Raw genomic sequence first — 18,953 nt, forward strand, 5'->3', positions numbered from 1 at the left:
GAGTAAAATGCCTGTGACATGCGGACGGACGGACAGACAGACAGACGGACTTGACGAAACTATAAGGGTTCCGTTTTTGTCATTTTGGCTCCGGACCCCTAAAAATGATACCAGACTAAAGTTTCGTAAAAAATGCGTGGACAGCTTTCGCTGGCCAGTCTATTCTCACGATTTGACCTCTCTAGCTAAGAGAAAACGCTCTCGGATCGGCTGGACTCTGAATGGCTCGCTCGCTCAATGGACAAGATGTAGATAATGTAATGATCAAGATAACGTTCCCGACAAACCTTGGTTCTTTCAATTTGGTGATTCCGTGTCACTACGCTAATAAAGCAACTACGTCAACGAATTATGTAGACAGAGACTAAGTGACTCCTGTACTCCTGTTTTCCTTCACAAGATTCGAGTGAGAGACAACTCTTTGTGTGACTGTGATAACCGCAGAACACATTTTTTTTATTGTTCTGTGGTCTTGATTTGATCATTTATTTTTCGAATCTTCGAAGCTGTCATCCTCCTTGTATGATCTTAATCTTCTCCCCCCCCTTACATTCCTCGCTCTGCTAACTTTAAATCCGTCCTTCGCTATGTATATTCTCCTTTTATAATCATTGTGTGTGATTTTATATCCTTTTATAATATAAGACTATTCTTCTAATTAATAATAACATCTTTTGTCTTTGTCGCAGTGCGACGTGACTCCCGCAACAGCATTCGGCCGAAATAGCAGATTACTGTAAAGGCCGGGAAGTAGGGGGTTGTCGGCCACCATGCTACCTACCAGATGTTAGTCTAACATCTGGTAACATGGTTGTGTCGCTCTGAAGATGAGCTCTGGTTGAATTCGAAACGCGTCAGTTTAGTGTGGTGGTGGTGGTGTTAGATGGGTTTGTGTGATTTTAGTGTTCTTACAGTGTGGAGGTGGAGGAACTGCATGACCACGCATATTTTGCATAAACTTAGCTATCATAAGGTCGCGGGCACAATACAAGTAGGTACTGTTACTTGTACTGTGTCGCGGATGAGCAAAAAATTCTTTTAGTTCAGAAACTTTCTTGTTTGTGGCTGTTGACACCTGATTAACTTGGTGTTATAGACGAAGATTTTACTTTATGCACTAGAACATAAAAAGTAATTTTATGTCGCCTAGATCCAGCATGTTCTGTAAATATTGTGTACATTCAAGTGCACGGCCAAAGTTGCAAAAATATGTATACATACACAACCATAACCCTTAATAAGGTAGAGGCGATTTAGCGACCACTTGCATTGAGTTGGAAACTGAACCTTATTAATTTCATTATACGTCAGAATTTCCATTGCAATTATTAAAAATACGACTAGCTTTAAAAATATTCTTTGTCAGGTATTTATTCAATAGCTGCTTTTGATTCTGTGGTAGTATGCTCCAATAAATGGGGCCTTATTAATTAAGGGTTAATATTAAGGGCATAAAGTCGTGTATACATACCGTAAACAAGGTTTCTATAGTCCCAGCGTTCATCAATAGTCCAAACGGACTTTTTAACATTTCGAACAATACCGGAACTGTTAACGTCATCTAGGAGGTTCCATCGCAGCCTAATCCAATAGAAAATGCACGATGAACTTTGCTCATATCGCCTGCTCGAATTAACAATTTTTCATCATGCTCAAATGTTATTTTCACAGATGTGATTTCAAAAATCAGCCCCTGGATTCCTGGAAGAAGTTCACTTTGCACTAAACTGTTGTTTTGCATGAATAATACAAACTTTCTATGACAGGCTTTTATTTCAGTATAAATTTTCAAGAGAACTTTATATAGGTAAACATAATCGATTATAAATCATAACCCGAATCTACATTAGTCTTCAAGATAAATAAGTTACCTCAAGACAGGATCTAAACTAAAAATATCAAAACAAAAAATAGTATGCATCAGCAAATTATTAACTATAAACATATTTATGCTTGTTAAAATATAATTATAATAGGACGCTGTCAGCATGTAAATACCTACTCGAACTAAATTGGAAATCAACATAAAAAATAATTTTGTTAATTAAAAAAGGCACTTTAAAATTAAGGTGGGGTGATATACAATGATTAGATTAGATGAATGGTAAAATTAATATTTCCGTCGGTCCGTTGTCAAATTTCTCTCGTCACACTGTAGTTGCACTTAAAAATAGAAAATATTTTTTTAATTAATTTTGTTTAAATACATATGTACACATGTTAAAAATTCAACAAGGAACAGTCCATATCTACCTACAACTATAGAAAAATCTATTGGGATCTATCATATTATATTTTTTGCAGAGTAATGAATTACATTTAGATTCTGCTTGTCATTAAGTCGTACCTATAATAAAGAAAGTGCTTTGCATGATGCATGCGGACACGGTGTGCCCGATGTGTAAGGCCGTCCGCTCGGTCCACGATCCGGGAAACCAGCTAATGTAATGCGTCAATAGGTTTTCTCACATAAGAATCCAATGTCCAATCATCAATCACTAACCTATAAATAAGTCATAGTACATTTCACACCTGAATCATAAATGCATCCACTAGGACATATTCGTTAAATAAATACAAAATATAAAGTAAATGAATTATATGAACTCAATGCCACGAGAGAACTCTTAAAAAACTGTCCTTGATATCGATATCTAAAAAAACGTATACAAAAACGTCCACACCTTCACGATTACATTTTCTTGAATGATAAAAAAAGACATAATAGGTATATCACAATCGAGACGCGCCTACGTCTCTGCCTGTCTCTGTTCGCCGCTGGTTACCGCGCCTATCGTCCACATCACGTGAATCTTCAACTCGTTTCTAACTCCACCAGTCCCTTATTCAAAGGATCAACTCCTCACACCACAGAATTCTTTATTTTATATCATTATTACTCTTTGATTAAGTCCACAAATTTGAAATAAGGTCCACAATTCCACTTAACGCCACGTCATACAAGACCGCATCATGACGAGTGTTGGTTTTTGTTAATGTTCTGTTCACTAGGCGTTACACCATAATCAAACGTTCTTCCAGTTCTAAATATTATTTAGCACATTTAAATTTGTTGAAAGTTTTTTTCATAGTGAAGCACTGTTTAAAATATTAAAACAATTGATACCATATATTACATATAATTGTTCCGGTTGCAATGCAACAGTCGATCACGTCTTTAAGGGCTAATTTCTGATACCTGTTTACGTAAGTCGCGATACATAAACCTGGTGTGTAATGCGGTACCAATTATTAATTCAAGTACTACTTGTCTATGGGGAGAAGCCAGTCCTCAAAATGTTCTTGCACACCACATACTATCAGTTGCGGGGGCGGCCGCGGCCGCGGGACCCGTCACGCTCCTGCAACACAACAAACACCACTCAAACATAACAGCTACACATTTATATTTACTCATACGTCTCCCTCTCTTCGGCCACTGACCAACCAATAAGTTCATCATGAATCTATACATCAAAATCTGTTTTAAGGAAGAATGACATCGATTTTACGTAGTCAATAGAAAAACTTATTCGTAGTTTTAAAAAAAACTCTTAACTGGGAATCAATCTGGGAATGGAACCTACGGTTGTACCTGGCATTGATAAATAGTTGTATTATGTCTATTGTGTAGCTGTGTGTTCTACCGGTTTGATGAACTTAGGTATGGCCTTTTAAGCTGTGTCGTGGGTTCGATTCTAGGGTGGCAATTTTTTTTTTTTGGAAATTACGTATGATATTTACGTAACGGTGAAAAAAAACATAAGGTAACCTGTGAAAAAATTGTAATGGTCTGTGTGAAGTTGCCTTCTAATCCACTTGCTTTATTATGAAGTACAATTAATATAATGCTAGCCTGCGGTACGCCAAAAAAAGATGCAAATGGTGTTAAAAGCATGAAAATCTGAACGATTGATCTTTAGGCCATACGAATCAATTTGACCCGTAGCACGAAATAAAAAAACTAAAAAAAAACCTTTTTGTATGGGAAAAAAATTGATCAGAAACCTATCGTGTGTGGTATCTAATGAAAGGGCTTACTAAGCCGATTCTAAAAATATATCACATCATTATATTTCAGTAACTTGTTTTAAATTAAAATAAAAAACATTTTCAAAACATATCAAGTTTCGGCTCCTCCAGATATGATACGGTTGAATCATTATTTGTAAAATATACTTAAGAGCGTTTATACCTGATAAGCTGGCGACGTTGCATTTTTGTTAGTTTTTCTCGATTATTCCATAAAAATTGTCTGAAAATTAATAATGTTGTCTGATAGAACACTTCTTAATATATAAGTTAATGTGTAAGGAATATAAAAAGAAGAGTTCTATCAGAAAACATTTTTAATTTTCATTCAATTTTTATGGAATAATCGAGAAAAACTAACAAAAATGCAACGTTGCCAGCTCAGCAGTTATAAACGCTCTTAAAATGATATGTAATGGCTATTACATATCATTTTTGAAATTGCTTTCTTGGGGTTGGATATGAGACTTCATATCAAACCCCAAGAAAGCAATTTTGGAAATAAATAATCCATCTTAACAAAGATCAATCCTGCCGAAGGAAACCTTTGGTTCAGCAATAGCCAGCCGTATTCGTCGTTTTTTGTGTACGCACGCCACTACTGGGAATGTAAGAAAATTGAAAAAATGTGAAAAATTGGGAAGTGAAGACCTGGGAATAAAGGCATGGCACTGGCGCCCGAAGGGTTAATATGTAGGTACAAGGGATTTATATTTTCATTTGAAAGCAACTCAATCTCTGTAAGTCTGTATTTTGATAACTATTGTCCTAGAGCTGCGAAGAAGACATAAAAATAACATGTTTAAAAAAACGCATAGTTCAAGTTAGTTCTAACAACATTATACTCAGCGCCACAAAATTTGGCCCACCCGTCATACAAAATTAACGATTCTGCATGCATACATTTTTTTTTGCTCAGTATACCTATTATATTCTATTTTTAACCCCCCACGCAAAAAGTGGGGTATTATAAGTTTGACCGCTATGCGTGTGTGTGGGTCTGTATGTCTGTGTCTGTCTGTCTGTCTGTGGCACCGTAGCTCTTAAACGGGTGGACCGATTTGAATGTTTTTTTTTTATTTGAAAGCAGGTTTTCTAGCGATGGTCCTTAGACATATAGGTATTATCAAAATCGGTTCAGCGGTTTTTGAGATATTGAACATTGAAGTGACAAAGTCGGGGGTTCTCCAACTTTTTGTTGGTTAGGTTATTTCTAACATGATTCAAATGACAGATGCCAAACTGACGAAACTAGTCCCTCCTACTGTTACGCAAACTATCGATACTTCTGCATGTACAGTCAAGGGCAAAGATATCAACACGGCCAAAGTTACAAAAATATGTATACACGACTTTATGCACTTGACATTAAGGCCGTGTATACATATTTTTGCAACTTTGGCCGTGTCGATATCTTTGCCCTTGACTGTACCTAACCTAGTGCTAAAAGTGGCAATAGCATTATTTGTTGGTTTAAACGTTATGATATGGAACTTTAAAATATAATTAATTCAATACTTGAAGTGTCACTTTCCGACTCTGACGAACAATCTTGAAAATTAATAATAAGTTCGTTTATGTTACCGTTTTTATTTTTACCGATAACTCTCACCACTTGCAATTGCGACCTATTGAAACAACATTGTAAAGGGGTTCATTAAAGAAAGTAAGTTAATATAACAGTGCCTACGACGTAACTTAACAATTTCTTAGCAAATTTGAGCTCAAATATTCGAACAATCAGCAGTTTTAATGTGATTTAATTTTTTCAAGCACTATATCTCTGTTGGAAAAAATAATAAATTAGTTACCACCTCACAAAGTTACATAATCATCATTTGTAATTTAAATCATGTTAGAACAAATAGAGTATAAAAAACCAGCACCAGCAGTTGGTTTGTAATTTTAGTGATTTCTAGTGTACATACTATTAGAGGTACCCAAATAATGTAAAAATAAAGAAATTAACAACAAACCTTGTGATGGGATCTATAATTATTCGAGTCGCGGTCACGAAAGCCATGATCGCGATTGTCTCGTCCTTCGCGATCGTCTCTAGAGTCGCGGTGATCGCGATGATCGCGCTGCTCGCGGTGGTCGCGATGGTCACGTGGGTCGCGTTGCTCGCGCGGGTCTCTTTGGTCGCGCGGGTCGCGTTGCTCGCGCGGGTCGCGTTGGTCGCGTGTATCGCGTTGGTCCCGCGGGTCACGTTGTTCGCGGTGATCACGATGGTCTCGGTGGTCGCGGTGATCTCGATGATCGCGCATGTCTCTCTGGTCGCGAGGCTCTCGCCCGTCACGACCCTCCCGAGAGTCCCGGGGATCGCGAGCGTCTCTGCCGTAATCGCGATAGTTGCGATATCCGCCTCGCGCTTCCGGCTCCTCGCGGATAGTTTCTTGATTGTTATGATGCGGCACCTTGCGCGAATCTTCTTCTTCTTGTCGTCTTTCGTAGTGAATAAAATCATCAAAGATAGACGTCGAATGGCAAAAGCTGTGCATGATTCGCAAAACTTGCAGCCCTTTAGCGTGAGGTACTTCCTGAGTATCGCGAGAGTTTGTTACCGGCTTGTTTTCATTGTTCTCTAACTTGATATAACGAAGTTGTACGTTTGGAACGTCTTTAACATAGACCCACCTTACCCGAAATTGTCCCTTCCACTTATCTTGGGACCACACATTAGAATTGGAATTATAGTCAACTGCACTTGTCATGCGAGCCATACCGCAAAAGTGACCGCTACCATTCACCGAGAAAAACAAATACACTGTACCTCCTTCTCGCTCACGCTCGCGGTAAGCAGCGTCGAGGCGCTTGTTACCATGTTCCGTACTGCACCATATCTCATATTTGATGCTGCGGTGAATATCGTCTTCTGAATAGGATTTGATCACGAAGAATCGCGCATTAGGTGCACTTAGATCAAATTCCTTGGGATTATAGTCGTTTTTGACTCTCAACTCGTCAAGTACCGGATGCGGTAATACCGTGGCCGGTGGTACAGCCGGAGGAGCGGCCGCCGGCAGCGGCGCGGGCATCGAGGGCCGCGGCTGATGTTGGTGCGTGGGAGGAGGCGGGCCACGCGGCGTCTGCGACCACGCGGGCGGTGGGGCAGTGGGAGGCGGGCCGCGCTGCAGCGGCGCGGCGGCGGGCGCGGGCGCCGGCGCGGCTGCGGGAGCGGGCACTGGCGGCTGCGCGGGCACCGGAGCGGGCACGGGCAATGGAAGTTGCCCGGCCACCGGCGGTGCCTGCTGCAGAGGAGGGGGCGGTGCCGTAACCACTGGCGCGCTTTTCCCCGCATCCCACGTTCCAATATCCATGTTGTGCTTGCCAGGCACAATAGGTGGCGGGGGCATACCAGGTCCCTTCTTCTTGAGTCCGGTAGTTTGGGAAGACGGAGCAGGTTTAGCCGGTTGGCTAGCAATTGAAGCCCATGTCATCTTTTTGGGTTGCGAACCACCAGAAGCGTCCTTAAGTTCAGATCCGCGATCCTTGTCACCCTTGTGATCGCCGAGCGACAGGTTCTGAACGCCCGACTCAACAGCCTTAATACCATCTGGGACGTACAGACCATCGGCTCTGTAATAATCGTCATATTGTTTGTTACGACCTAATTGACCCCAAGTAGAGTAATCACCGTTTCCGTGGAAGTAATTAAGCGTAGAAGCGGGCTGCCCGAACGCTGCCGTTGAGAATGGAGTCGTGGATGGGCCGAATACACCTGAAATTGTACAAAACAATCCGTAAAATCCGTTAGAAATATTTTCATCTTGTAGACACGATTTATTAAAAATAAATCAGCCATGTGCGTGTTGGAGCAAAGTTCCCTACAAATATGAGGCATATATTCAATACCAAGTTTTCATAATAAAAAACGATTTTCTAATTAATTTCACAAACTAAAACCTGCAATACTTTCGAAAGATCTATCTAATGATACCATGAGGGAGACGAGAAAAAAAAACTCTCTTTACGGGCTTTAGGTTACCTACCCATAACAATTAGTGTTATTTATAATATTTTACCAATTTGTCGGCGTGATTATTATGTACTCCCCCCATGTCAAATTACAGTCAAAGTCAAAGTATTTATTCAATTTAGGCTAAGTATAACAAGCACTTCTGAATGTAAAAAAAAACTATCAGCTTTTTAGTACCCATGAAGGAAGTCTCTGAGCTATGCCGTGAACAGACACCCAGACGGACATGGTGAATCTATAAAAGTTTCTGTAATTTACAGAGACCTAGAAATTAATTAAATAATAAACAATAATAAGCATTAAAAGCCTCAGCAAAATACCCTCCCTATTTTTCATTCAATCGACACTAGCAAATTATGACTGGTTCTTAAGTAAATGGCCTGGTACAGGTACAGAGTATTATACCCACTGGCGGTACCACAATTACGTGAGCGAAAAAGTACAATACGTTTAGAATGAAACTGACACAATTTAAATATTGACATATTTTTAAAATAAACTTTGTAGTAGGGCCGCCACATGCACGGAAATACATCACACACATAAATACGTTCATTTCAATTATGAAGGCACAGGCCACCATTCGGAATTCCGAGTCAGAGAAAAGTTCGAACGGAAAACTACTGTGCGTTATGTCGTAGGTCCATAGATTTGTATGGATTTACTGCGTTCGAAATCCCGAATCGAAACATTTACATGTGGCGGCCCTTAAACCAAATATGGTTGAGTTTTAAAATGAGAATATTTCGAATTGTGCCAGTTTCATTGTAAGGCCGCTTGTAGACGTCCGTTGTTTTCGCTGGACAACAGGCCGTTTTTTTTTGCCGGACTTGCGGTGTTGTATGGCTTAAATACAATGAATGTGTGTACACACTTCTCCGGCAACGATGCCAATACAACACCGCAAAGAACGGTCCGTTGTCCGGTGAAAACAACGGACGTCTGCAAGCGGCCTAAACGTGCGTATTCGTTTTTTTAATTCGACGTACGATTCGTATGTACAATAAAAGTTTAAAAAATCGCCTAATTATGATTATGGTGCTTGGCAAATTGCGTGCTAACGTGACAGAGTAAACTTTCTGGCGGTATCAAACTCGTTTTTTTTTTAAATAACATCATAGTTTTTCATTTGAAGTACAATTAACTAACGTTAAAAAAAACATGTAGAAATTATGCCTGTTTAGTATCGTGGTACCGCTGGGGAGTATGACACACACCAACTATTTTGAACTTAAAGAAATGTTGATATTTTACTTTTACATTATGTAAAGTATGTACACAACTACATGAATATAATGTATTTCCCAGGTGGTCTGGGATAAATGAAAGAGTTTAAATGTAAATCTTATAAGTACTAGCTACCATCCATTCCATAAGAATCGTGAGGATTGTAGCCTCCAAGGAAAGTCATCGGATCTGTTCCATTGGTAGACCATGTCCCATCCCCGACTCCAAAAGCTTGATAAGGAAGAGCTGTTGTACCATAATATCCTGAAAATAACGAAATGGTATTTAAAGCAACTTGCCGCTCTAATATATTTTGATTCTGACTGCATAATCATCCTACTAATATCATAAATGTGAAAGTTTGTGAGTGAGTGAGTATGTTTGTTACTTCTTCACGGATTTGGATTAAATTTGGTAAAAAGTTAGTATATAAACTGGATTAAAACATAGGATACTTTTTATTCCGATATTCCCACGGGATAGGGATAAAATACTGTACAGATTCAGGCATTTTTTATATATATTTTTTATTTATTTATTAATATTTGTTAAGTTTTTTAGTATTTTAAAATCCAACAATGTTAATGTAGCTTTCAAAACAAATAACACTGCACTCTCACCACTGTAATGGCAAGGAAAGTGTTCTAAGTGGGCAGAAGTCGGTGTCTATACGTACAAACTAACATGCGACACCTGTAATAAGGTATATGTAGCGCAGACGGGACGTAATTTTGCGACTAGGTATAAGGAGCATGTTTCTTTTTTTAGGCATAGACGCTCCGAAAAATCCAATTTCGCAAAACATTTACTAGAACATAAGCATGATTTACCAGATTTACATACATACTACATATTACATGTTTGTGAAAAAGGATTACGTCCGAGTTTTCTAGAACATATGGAAATAATTAGGTACAACAACAGGGGTGTTCTTATCAATAAACAATTATATTTTGCGTTGTCGCCATTATTGAGGGTATTTTCTAGTAATACAGGCAATTAAAGTGAAAGGGAAGGTATAAATACGACCAACCGTTCCGAGTGAGCTCACTCTTCGATCAAGCGTCGTAGGGTCAACATCCCCTGATGATGCTTCGGAGAGAAGCAAAACACGTGTCTGGGATCTTGTTTATGGTTGTGGTGGTGGTTTTCTTGGTGGTGGGTTCAGTTACGTTTGCGTTGGTTATTTACGTTTTTTAAGCGGAGGGAGGACGGCTTGAATTGCATGAAAAAACATTTCTTCCAACTCAAGCGTAGCTGTTTCGCACGACTTGGCCTCACTACTTGGCGGAGGAGCAAGGCAGATATTTCATTTATTTTAGGTATAAAATCTCTAAATAACAATGCTGGGCTTAGTCATGAAATTTGGTATGTAAGTAGCTGGACATCTGGAATAACACATAGGTTACTTTTTATCCCGATATTCCCACGGGATTGGGATAAAATCTCGAAATAACAACCGCTGGGCTTAGAGTCATGAAATTTAGCATGGGTGTTTTAATTTAACGTCAATGAAAACCATGATGTAATTTTAGGGAATTTAATAAAATCCCGGAATTTCATATTAACTGCTGTATCTAATGATTTACGCGTGCGATGCCGCGGGTAAACGCTAGTATAATATAACACAACAAGAAGTTTACTCATTTTGCAATTATTACAGTTACCTAAATAAAAATCAAGTGATTCTCAGTGTGAAGTCTTAAATTATCTAAAGTGTGAACTGAGCAAGCAAAATAAAAGTATTATATGATCATATTATTAATAGGAGTATCTATAGGAGGCCGTATTGTCTAACGTTTCTGACGCTCGCGATCAAATGACAGTTTTTGTACCTATGCGAAAACTGTCATTTAATTCTGATCGCGATACGCGATTGTGAAACGTCTTAGGCCGTGTATTGCCCTTAGATATTTCGCATACAAAAACTGTAATTTGATTGCGATCGCAAGCGCCAGAAACGTTAGGCAATACGGCCTCGGGTCAGCAGGGCTATTACGAAACTCGAAGTTCGTGTCGTGCGGTCCCTCTGACACTTATACTATTTAATACGAGAGCGAGAGGGACGGTACGACACGAACTTTGAGTTTCGTAGTAGCCCTGCTGACGTAGGCACATTTGTACATTGTACCAACCTGCCGCGCCGTAGGGGTCGGCTGCTGACGAGATGGGTGGCGCATACGACTGTTGCTGCTGGTGACGCCATGACACCTCCGCCAAGTCGTCGCCGCCAGATTCTAACTGTTGCTCTTTCGGTGCATTTGTCACTAAAATACAAATTTCTTGTTCAAATGCTAAGTAATCAATGTTTGTTACTATAATCTTGATAATTGATATAGTGGAGGCCCACTTGAATTAGTAAATACTTTATATCAACAAAGAATGTCTGATGATTTACTGATTCCAGTGAGTCCTTGAATGTAGTGGCGACACTATTCTAAATATAAGGCCCTGTTCACATTATTCCAGTAAAACCGTTCCAGTAGCATGCAGGACACTGCGGTGTTCTATCGATCTTGTGTTATTCGTTTGGATCGTGACCCCCGCAAGTATCGCTACTGGCACGATTTTACTGGATTAATGTAAACAGGGTCTTTTCACATGTTACACTTCAAAGGGGCCTGTGTATATTTTTGGTTGATTTCTAGCATCCATGTTAATCTGAAACTAGCGCCACCATGCGACTAATGTCTTTAAGTAAAATATTCTGAAAACAAGAACGAAATATAATGTTTTTACACGAAATATATTATAAAGTTCAACAGTCGGGACCCATTACTAAGTTTTTGAGCGTCACGATTTAAATTGGTCCCGACTGTTGAACTTTAAATTAGCTACTTAACAGAGTTCTAGAACACTAGGCTTTTTTACTTCCTTATAGTTTTGGCAGTCGGGCTTTTTATTTTTATAATTTCATGTTTTATTTTACACTTATGTGATATTTATGTGAAAACGGTAGATTAAAAGTATTATAACCCATATATATTTAGAATGGGCTAATTATTACCTTTCATTTGATACCCATATTGTTACAATACAAAATATTTTTTTACATTCCTCCGCCATATTTTCTTTCGCAGATGCCGTATTTAAATATTATATAGCCTATCACTCCGACAGTTATAACGAATGATACCTCATATGTTAAACTAAAATCCGTCTAGCCGTTTAAGCTGCAGCGAGGACCAAAGAAATAGACATACATACCCACATACATACATACGCTTGAAAAACATAACCCTCCTTCGGGAAGTCGTTTAAAAAAATAACTTTTCAATTCGGTTCATAAATGAGAGTTCTGAGATAACAAACAAAATAAAATACAACCGAATTGATAACCTCCTCCTTTTTTTGAAGTTGGTTAAACACAAATTAAATCGCTATTGCTATTGTTTTCCAAAGTCCTGCACTGCAAAAGAAAAAGAACCTTTACTTACAGGAAAACTTTTGCATTTGCATGTCTATTTTCTTGGGATATACTGAACAAAATAATTAGGTTGAAATTGATACAAACTGCATCATGTGTCTCAAACAAAAATGTGCGATGTAAACAAATAAATTCGGGTCAAGCGGGTACTTTTGTGAGGTGAATTAGAAAAAAAAAACAGAAACATTATGTCATGTCATGACATTTGACATGTCAACATGAGCTAGTCAAGACAAGAGTTCAACGCGCACTTGGTCAGTTCTTTTCCTCCACTGATAATAATTTTCTAGTGCGGGTTGTTGCCAATAAAATTCGTAGTAAACAACTAAACATAAACCGCAGATTAGGTATTTTGCACCAAAAGGTTTTTTTTGTGAACTGCTTATTTTTTAACCCCCGACGCAAAAAGAGGTGTTATAAGTTTGACCGCTATGTGTGTCTGTGTGTCTAACTGTGGCACTGTAACTTTTAAACGGGTGGACCGATTTGAATGAGGTTTTTTTTTTATTTGAAAGCAGGTTTTCTAGCGATGGTTCTCAGACATGTTTTATCAAAATCAGTTCAGCCGTTTTTGAAATATTGAACTTTGAAGTGACAAAATCGGGGGTTTCCAACTTTTTGTTGGTTATTAACTCTCGACGCAAAAAGAGGGGTTATAAATTTGACCGCTATGTGTCTGTCTGTGGCACCGTAGCTCTTAAACGGGTGGATCGATTTAAATGCGGTTTTTCATTATTTGAAATCAGGTTTTCTAATGTTGGTTCATCAAAATCGGTTTAGCCGTTTTTGTGATACTTAACTTTTTATATAGGTACCTGATAAAATAAAAAGAGGAGAAATGTATGGTTATTACTGTTCATGGTGTAAATAAAGTGGTTTGTTGACAATTTGGCCTGATACTGTTTTTTATAGAAGAATTAAGTACAGTGGAACGAAACAATTTACTTTATAAGTAAAGTAGAGTTCATAAACTTGTGAGCAAAAATTTGATCAAAAATATCTGTACACGCTTCGACGCAATAGTTTTGTTCAGATATTTTTGATCAAATTTTTGTTCACAAGTTTATGAACTCGACTGTACCTATACTTTTTGTATTTATTAATGCAATATGAACAATATGTATTCTGTTTTTGTTTTTTAATTTAACACCAACAGTGTATGCACAATACGTATCTTTCTTAACTGTAAACTGCTTTGCAATGTACGAGTTTTACCTATATTAAAAAATATATATATATATATGCAATGTCAGAACATTCGCAAAGGCAATAAAATTAAGAAAATAAATTAAATAATATTCAGAACTTCTTTGTAAGCTATAATTGAAACGGGTTAGAGTACAAATAATAAATTAGTTAACAATTATTTCAATGAAAACAAAAATAACAAGTTTAATGTTAATTAACACCCAGAGAGCTACGAATAACCAGAGAGCGTTTTAGTAACCACTACAAAAAAATAAGAGTAATTAATTACGACTTTAATAGGACTAAGGCATCGGCCTAATAGACGCGATGCGCGAACTAAGCGACGCAACCATCGCGTGTGCGCGCGATCGATCTAACATATTGAACTCGAATAGGTGTCCTAACTGACAATCGCGCGATCGACGATGCCTAAGAGCTTAAATGAGACTTGGGCATAGTATAGACGCGTATTCCTCATTTTATTCTTTAAGTAGGTATGCTTGCGACTGTTGCGAGCAAGCAGTCGTCACACGCGACCCTGTCCGCAGAGCGGTACACTCGCGCTCGCGGTTTTGCATGCACGACGAATGTATACATGGATGGATGGATGGATTCACATGGAATCGTTTTATGTGTCAAATGGAGACACCAAACCTGAATAAATTATAATTATATTAATTATATAAGTATCACATAATTATATTTCACTCCAGATGACGATAGACAAATTTGTAATGATACTACCTGTTGCCCGCGATTCAGCTGTAATTAATCCGTTTATCGCTATTCCGCGGGAACCTGTTCCGTGGCGGGAACTATGCAATTTTTCGGGAAAAAAGTTATATCTACTATCTCGTCTATCTCTGTAACAAATTTCATCCAAATCCGTTGTATTTAGGGAAGGGTAGGGCGTTCCTTTGTCACTGCAAAGCATCAGGTGGTGGTAGGTAGGTGACTACAGAACCGATTTAAAAAATACTTTCACAGATAGAGAGCTACATTATCCCATATCCATTAAAAAAACCATACTTTTATACCAGGGAACTGCAAAATTCCACATAACGCAGACCATGGAATAGAAAAAACAAGAGGAAATGTTTGTACCGAAGCCAGTGTCGCCGGAAATGCTCACTTGCTCATTCATACACACCTGAAAATCATGGCGATTATTGGTCGTACGTAATTTATGTTCGAAAAAGTATAAACATCAAACTGGTAACATAATTAAAATTTTACAACAATGATATACTGCTTACCATTCAGTATATTCAAGGAAATTGCATACAATGTCCTGCCACCTGGCACGGGATAACAAAAAGATAATTGAAATCTGTTTGTAAAACAAAATTTAGCCTAGCCATAGCCATCATCCAATACGTCTCTTAAAATATCGCCAAATGCAGAAAGGCATATACTCAACCGGAAGCTACTTGAATTATCAAATTCAAATTTACAACTAAATTGATATAACCATGCTCAATTGGGCTTATTTTGTAACTAGCCATTAACCGCGACTCCGTCCGCCAAGAATTTGTTTATCGCAAAATCGCGGGAACTATGCAATTTCCCATAATAAAAACTATCCTATATCCTTCTCTGCGAATCAAACTACCTGTATACAGAATGTCATCTAAATCAGTTCAGTCGTTTAGACGTGATGAAGTAACTCAAATCAAATTCAAATCATTTATTCAGTAAACAGGCCGCAATGGGCACTTTTACACGTAATTTTTTTAAACTACCAGCGCTTTCGGAAAGACCAACATTGCCAAGAAGAATGCGCCGCAAGAAACTTGGCAGAAAGTAATTTTTTCGAAATAAAATAATTACAAATAAAATACTTAAAAAGTACTGTATAAAATTAAAGAAAAAATAACAAGAAAAGTATAATAATAATAATACAGGGATGTATGTGGTCCCTTAGTTACAAAATTAAAACTAAACATGTAAGTATATCTACGTTCAGTGGAAGTGTAGAAAGCTTCCACCTCCATGAATTAAAAAAATAAAAATAATAATTTGATTCTGAAATGAAATATACATTTCAATTCAAGTCAAGTAACCATTAAGCTTTTGGATTCCTATGGCAAGCTCACGCCTGCCGGCCCCAAAGTTAAGCTAACAAACAAACCGACTTACAAACTTTCGCATTTATAATATTACTGTGAATGGGTATTAATAAGTGGGATCAGTGCATCTCGTTGACATAGATTTCCTCTCTTCTTTATTCTGTGATGTAGATAAAGTTAAATACATAAGACAGCTAGTCTGATATAAGCATACCAGTATTGTACTCAAAAAAACCTATTAATCCTGATTACATTATAACTGAGAAAGTTAGTAACTCCTTCACACTAACACAGTTGGATGGATTTGGATGTAATTTGGCATGTTGTTAGATGGATTTTTGGAATATCAGATAAGCTTCTTCTTTTTCCGATATTCCAATATACTAAAACATTGACCACCACGTGAAGTAGCATTTTGTTTTATTCAAGGGTATTTGGAACAATTCAAAATAGGACCAGCTGAAAAATTCTCAATAATATGGGTCCCTGACTGTTGAAGTTTAGAGTTTAGTAACGAGAGTCCACTCTTTCTTGCCCCAAGGCCTCCACAGCTCGAAATCCGGCCCTGCTCAGAAACATAACCTTTCTTCAGGCAGTTGGGTAAAAGGCTGAATCTTACACATAAAACTAGCATGCCCATATCAGATTTTTACCGCCATCTGGAATCAAATATAGAAAGCCAGTATATTAAACTATATAATGTAAGAATCAAACTATACAATGTGCAAATGTATAGTTTAATTCCTATCACAATTAACACACCACAACAAAGCAATCAAATAAATATTTACTATGTTAGTGCCCTCTTTAAATGTATCCAACTTAATAACATGTGATGTGTATTTGTTATTTGTCTTATTATTAATACATATTGTTACATTTGTCATAGCTATATCAGAAATTTATCAATGGTTAGTTAGTTTGTTTTATAAAGAATGTTAATTAGTGTATCAATAATAGCTTCATAATGCTGCTAATGGCTTTGTTTAAGTTAGGACAGCCTAAGCTGGTGCAAGTCATTAATCTTGACAAACCAATTAGTTTATACACAATTAACAACACTGAAGGGACATGGAAATAATTCCCCGAAATCCCAACACTGGGAATTCTCAGCTTGATCTGAAAAACTATGTATGTCAAAATGTCAGGACTTAACAGGATAAGTACCTATATGGAATAAGTGTCTTCCTAGTCTCATTGCAGTCTAAGAAATAATACAAACCCCGTTTGATATTCAGGTCAACAGGAAATCATAATCATAACTAGCATTTAGCTTGTAGAAAAAATTACTCAACAGCCTGTAATCTATTGAAAGGCAAAGTCTAAAACGAATATGTTCATCAATGATCTCTCATTAATTATTACATTATTAAGATTAAAAAAGATGCACTAATGAACTTCAGTACAATCTTTTTAAATGAAAGAATATCCTTAACTGCAGCAAGCAAAGCGAGGTTATAGTATGAGAGTGTTGTTTGCTACAAGCTACAATGTACCTAATTAGGCCCATTCCAGTTCAAAGGACAAAATAAAAGCAAAACAAAAACATGTTACACTCTAAGACAAATACCTAAAAATGCAAGGCCATATCATTTAAAAATAAGTTAAATGCAGAGAATTAAAAGTAAAGTAGAAAAAAAAGTACTCACAAAATCTTATTTAGCAAAACAAATCCCTGTAGAAGTAATTTGTGCAAGAATTTATGTAGTTATGTGCCATTGTTGTTGAACAGAAACAGAAATCAAGTTAGTAACTTAGTACAGAAATGATGCTTTAAGTAATATTTATGTACCTCAGTATGTACCAACAAGGAAGAAAATAACTGTCCTACAATAAACTTGACTTTAATTATATTGTTTTTTTTTTACTTATATACATTACAGTTCAGAGCCAGTCATTTGCTGTGAACGTAAAATGCGTGTTGATATCTTTACGTTTACAACTATTTATTTTACTGCTATTTTCCGTGACAAATCTTGCGATCTGTTAAAGCATTTTATATTTAACTGCAGTTCTAGTAATCTTAGAATAGAAAAGAAAGTCAATATATGCAGTGAAAGCTCGAGATTACGACGTTATGACGTGCTTGCAATGACGAACACCGGACACAAAGCGGACCGGTGCGAGACTCCTCCTACGGAGAAAACAGATGCAACGTCACACTGATACCATTTTTTACCTTGATTCCCTTGCCCTTTCATCCGCTTTATTCACGAGTTACATGAAACAAAAGATATGTGTAACCATTAAATACAAGAATAAAAGTTTATAATGGGCTATTAAACTGAAAAATAATTAATAAGATATATACCTGATCTGACACGCCTGCTGACATTGGCCACGATTTTACTAATTTCGAGCACTTATGTAGTCTTTTCTCACAACAATATCAAAATAAATCACATCAGTTTCACTACACAAAGTCTGAAGTGCTCAAGAGTCTATAACGTGCTTTTATTGTCCGTAAAAATAAAATCCTACCGATGGTCCGGATTCCGGAAAGCGGAGTCAGGCATAAGCATACAGCGGGTGGCAATTAGTAATGGCTGCCGCGTCAGTGTTGCCAAGCAAGATTAATTTACTTTATCCCTCAGCTTTGTCCCCTAGTCCTATCTAGTCTCATCTCGTCATCTGTTTTAATAGTAAGCACAAATTCTGCTGATTTAAATAAAAATGCAAAAAGATAGCCTTAAATTTGACACGTATCCCCATGTCTTGCATACGAGGGGGGTTATTCGAGGCTATTCCTTGACTGTGGAGAAGTCTAGCTTAAGTTAAGGTCGACCAGAAACTACATTACATCACTAAGGCCGTCTTGCAAGAAAAAATAAATCTAGATTTAGTAGTTAATCCAGGCTTAAGCTTGAAAGTTCCATACAATTTGACACTACTAAACTGAGCTTAACGCTAACTCGAGATTTATGTGTTTACTGCAAGTGGGCCTTAGGTTAACGACACAATCTGATTTACAAAACATGGCAAGTATACATATAGTGTTCCCAAGGTAGGCGAAAAAATGGTCAATGAACGA

At 37.5% G+C, this 18,953-nt stretch overlaps 1 protein-coding gene across 4 annotated transcripts; it reads right to left on the reverse strand.

The window, feature by feature from the left end:
- Positions 1 to 1,754: 1,754 nt before the first annotated feature.
- Positions 1,755 to 18,467, reverse strand: Ythdf (YTH domain-containing family protein). Of its 4 annotated transcripts, none has more exons than XM_074090478.1 (6): positions 18,234 to 18,467; positions 18,102 to 18,126; positions 11,374 to 11,505; positions 9,494 to 9,502; positions 6,009 to 7,753; positions 1,755 to 3,362 (listed from the first exon to the last, which is right to left on the reverse strand). In XM_074090478.1, exons 1-6 carry the CDS (start codon positions 18,255 to 18,257, stop codon positions 3,321 to 3,323), a joined length of 1,977 nt encoding a protein of 658 aa, XP_073946579.1. In that variant the 5' UTR covers positions 18,258 to 18,467; the 3' UTR covers positions 1,755 to 3,320. The 4 variants fall into 4 exon arrangements, with proteins under 4 accessions (XP_073946579.1, XP_073946572.1, XP_073946566.1 ...); XM_074090471.1 differs by having other exon boundaries at positions 9,374 to 9,502; XM_074090465.1 differs by having other exon boundaries at positions 9,371 to 9,502.
- Positions 18,468 to 18,953: the final 486 nt, after the last annotated feature.

Source organism: Choristoneura fumiferana, chromosome Z (assembly GCF_025370935.1).
Source record: "Choristoneura fumiferana chromosome Z, NRCan_CFum_1, whole genome shotgun sequence".
NCBI lineage: Eukaryota > Metazoa > Arthropoda > Insecta > Lepidoptera > Tortricidae > Choristoneura > Choristoneura fumiferana.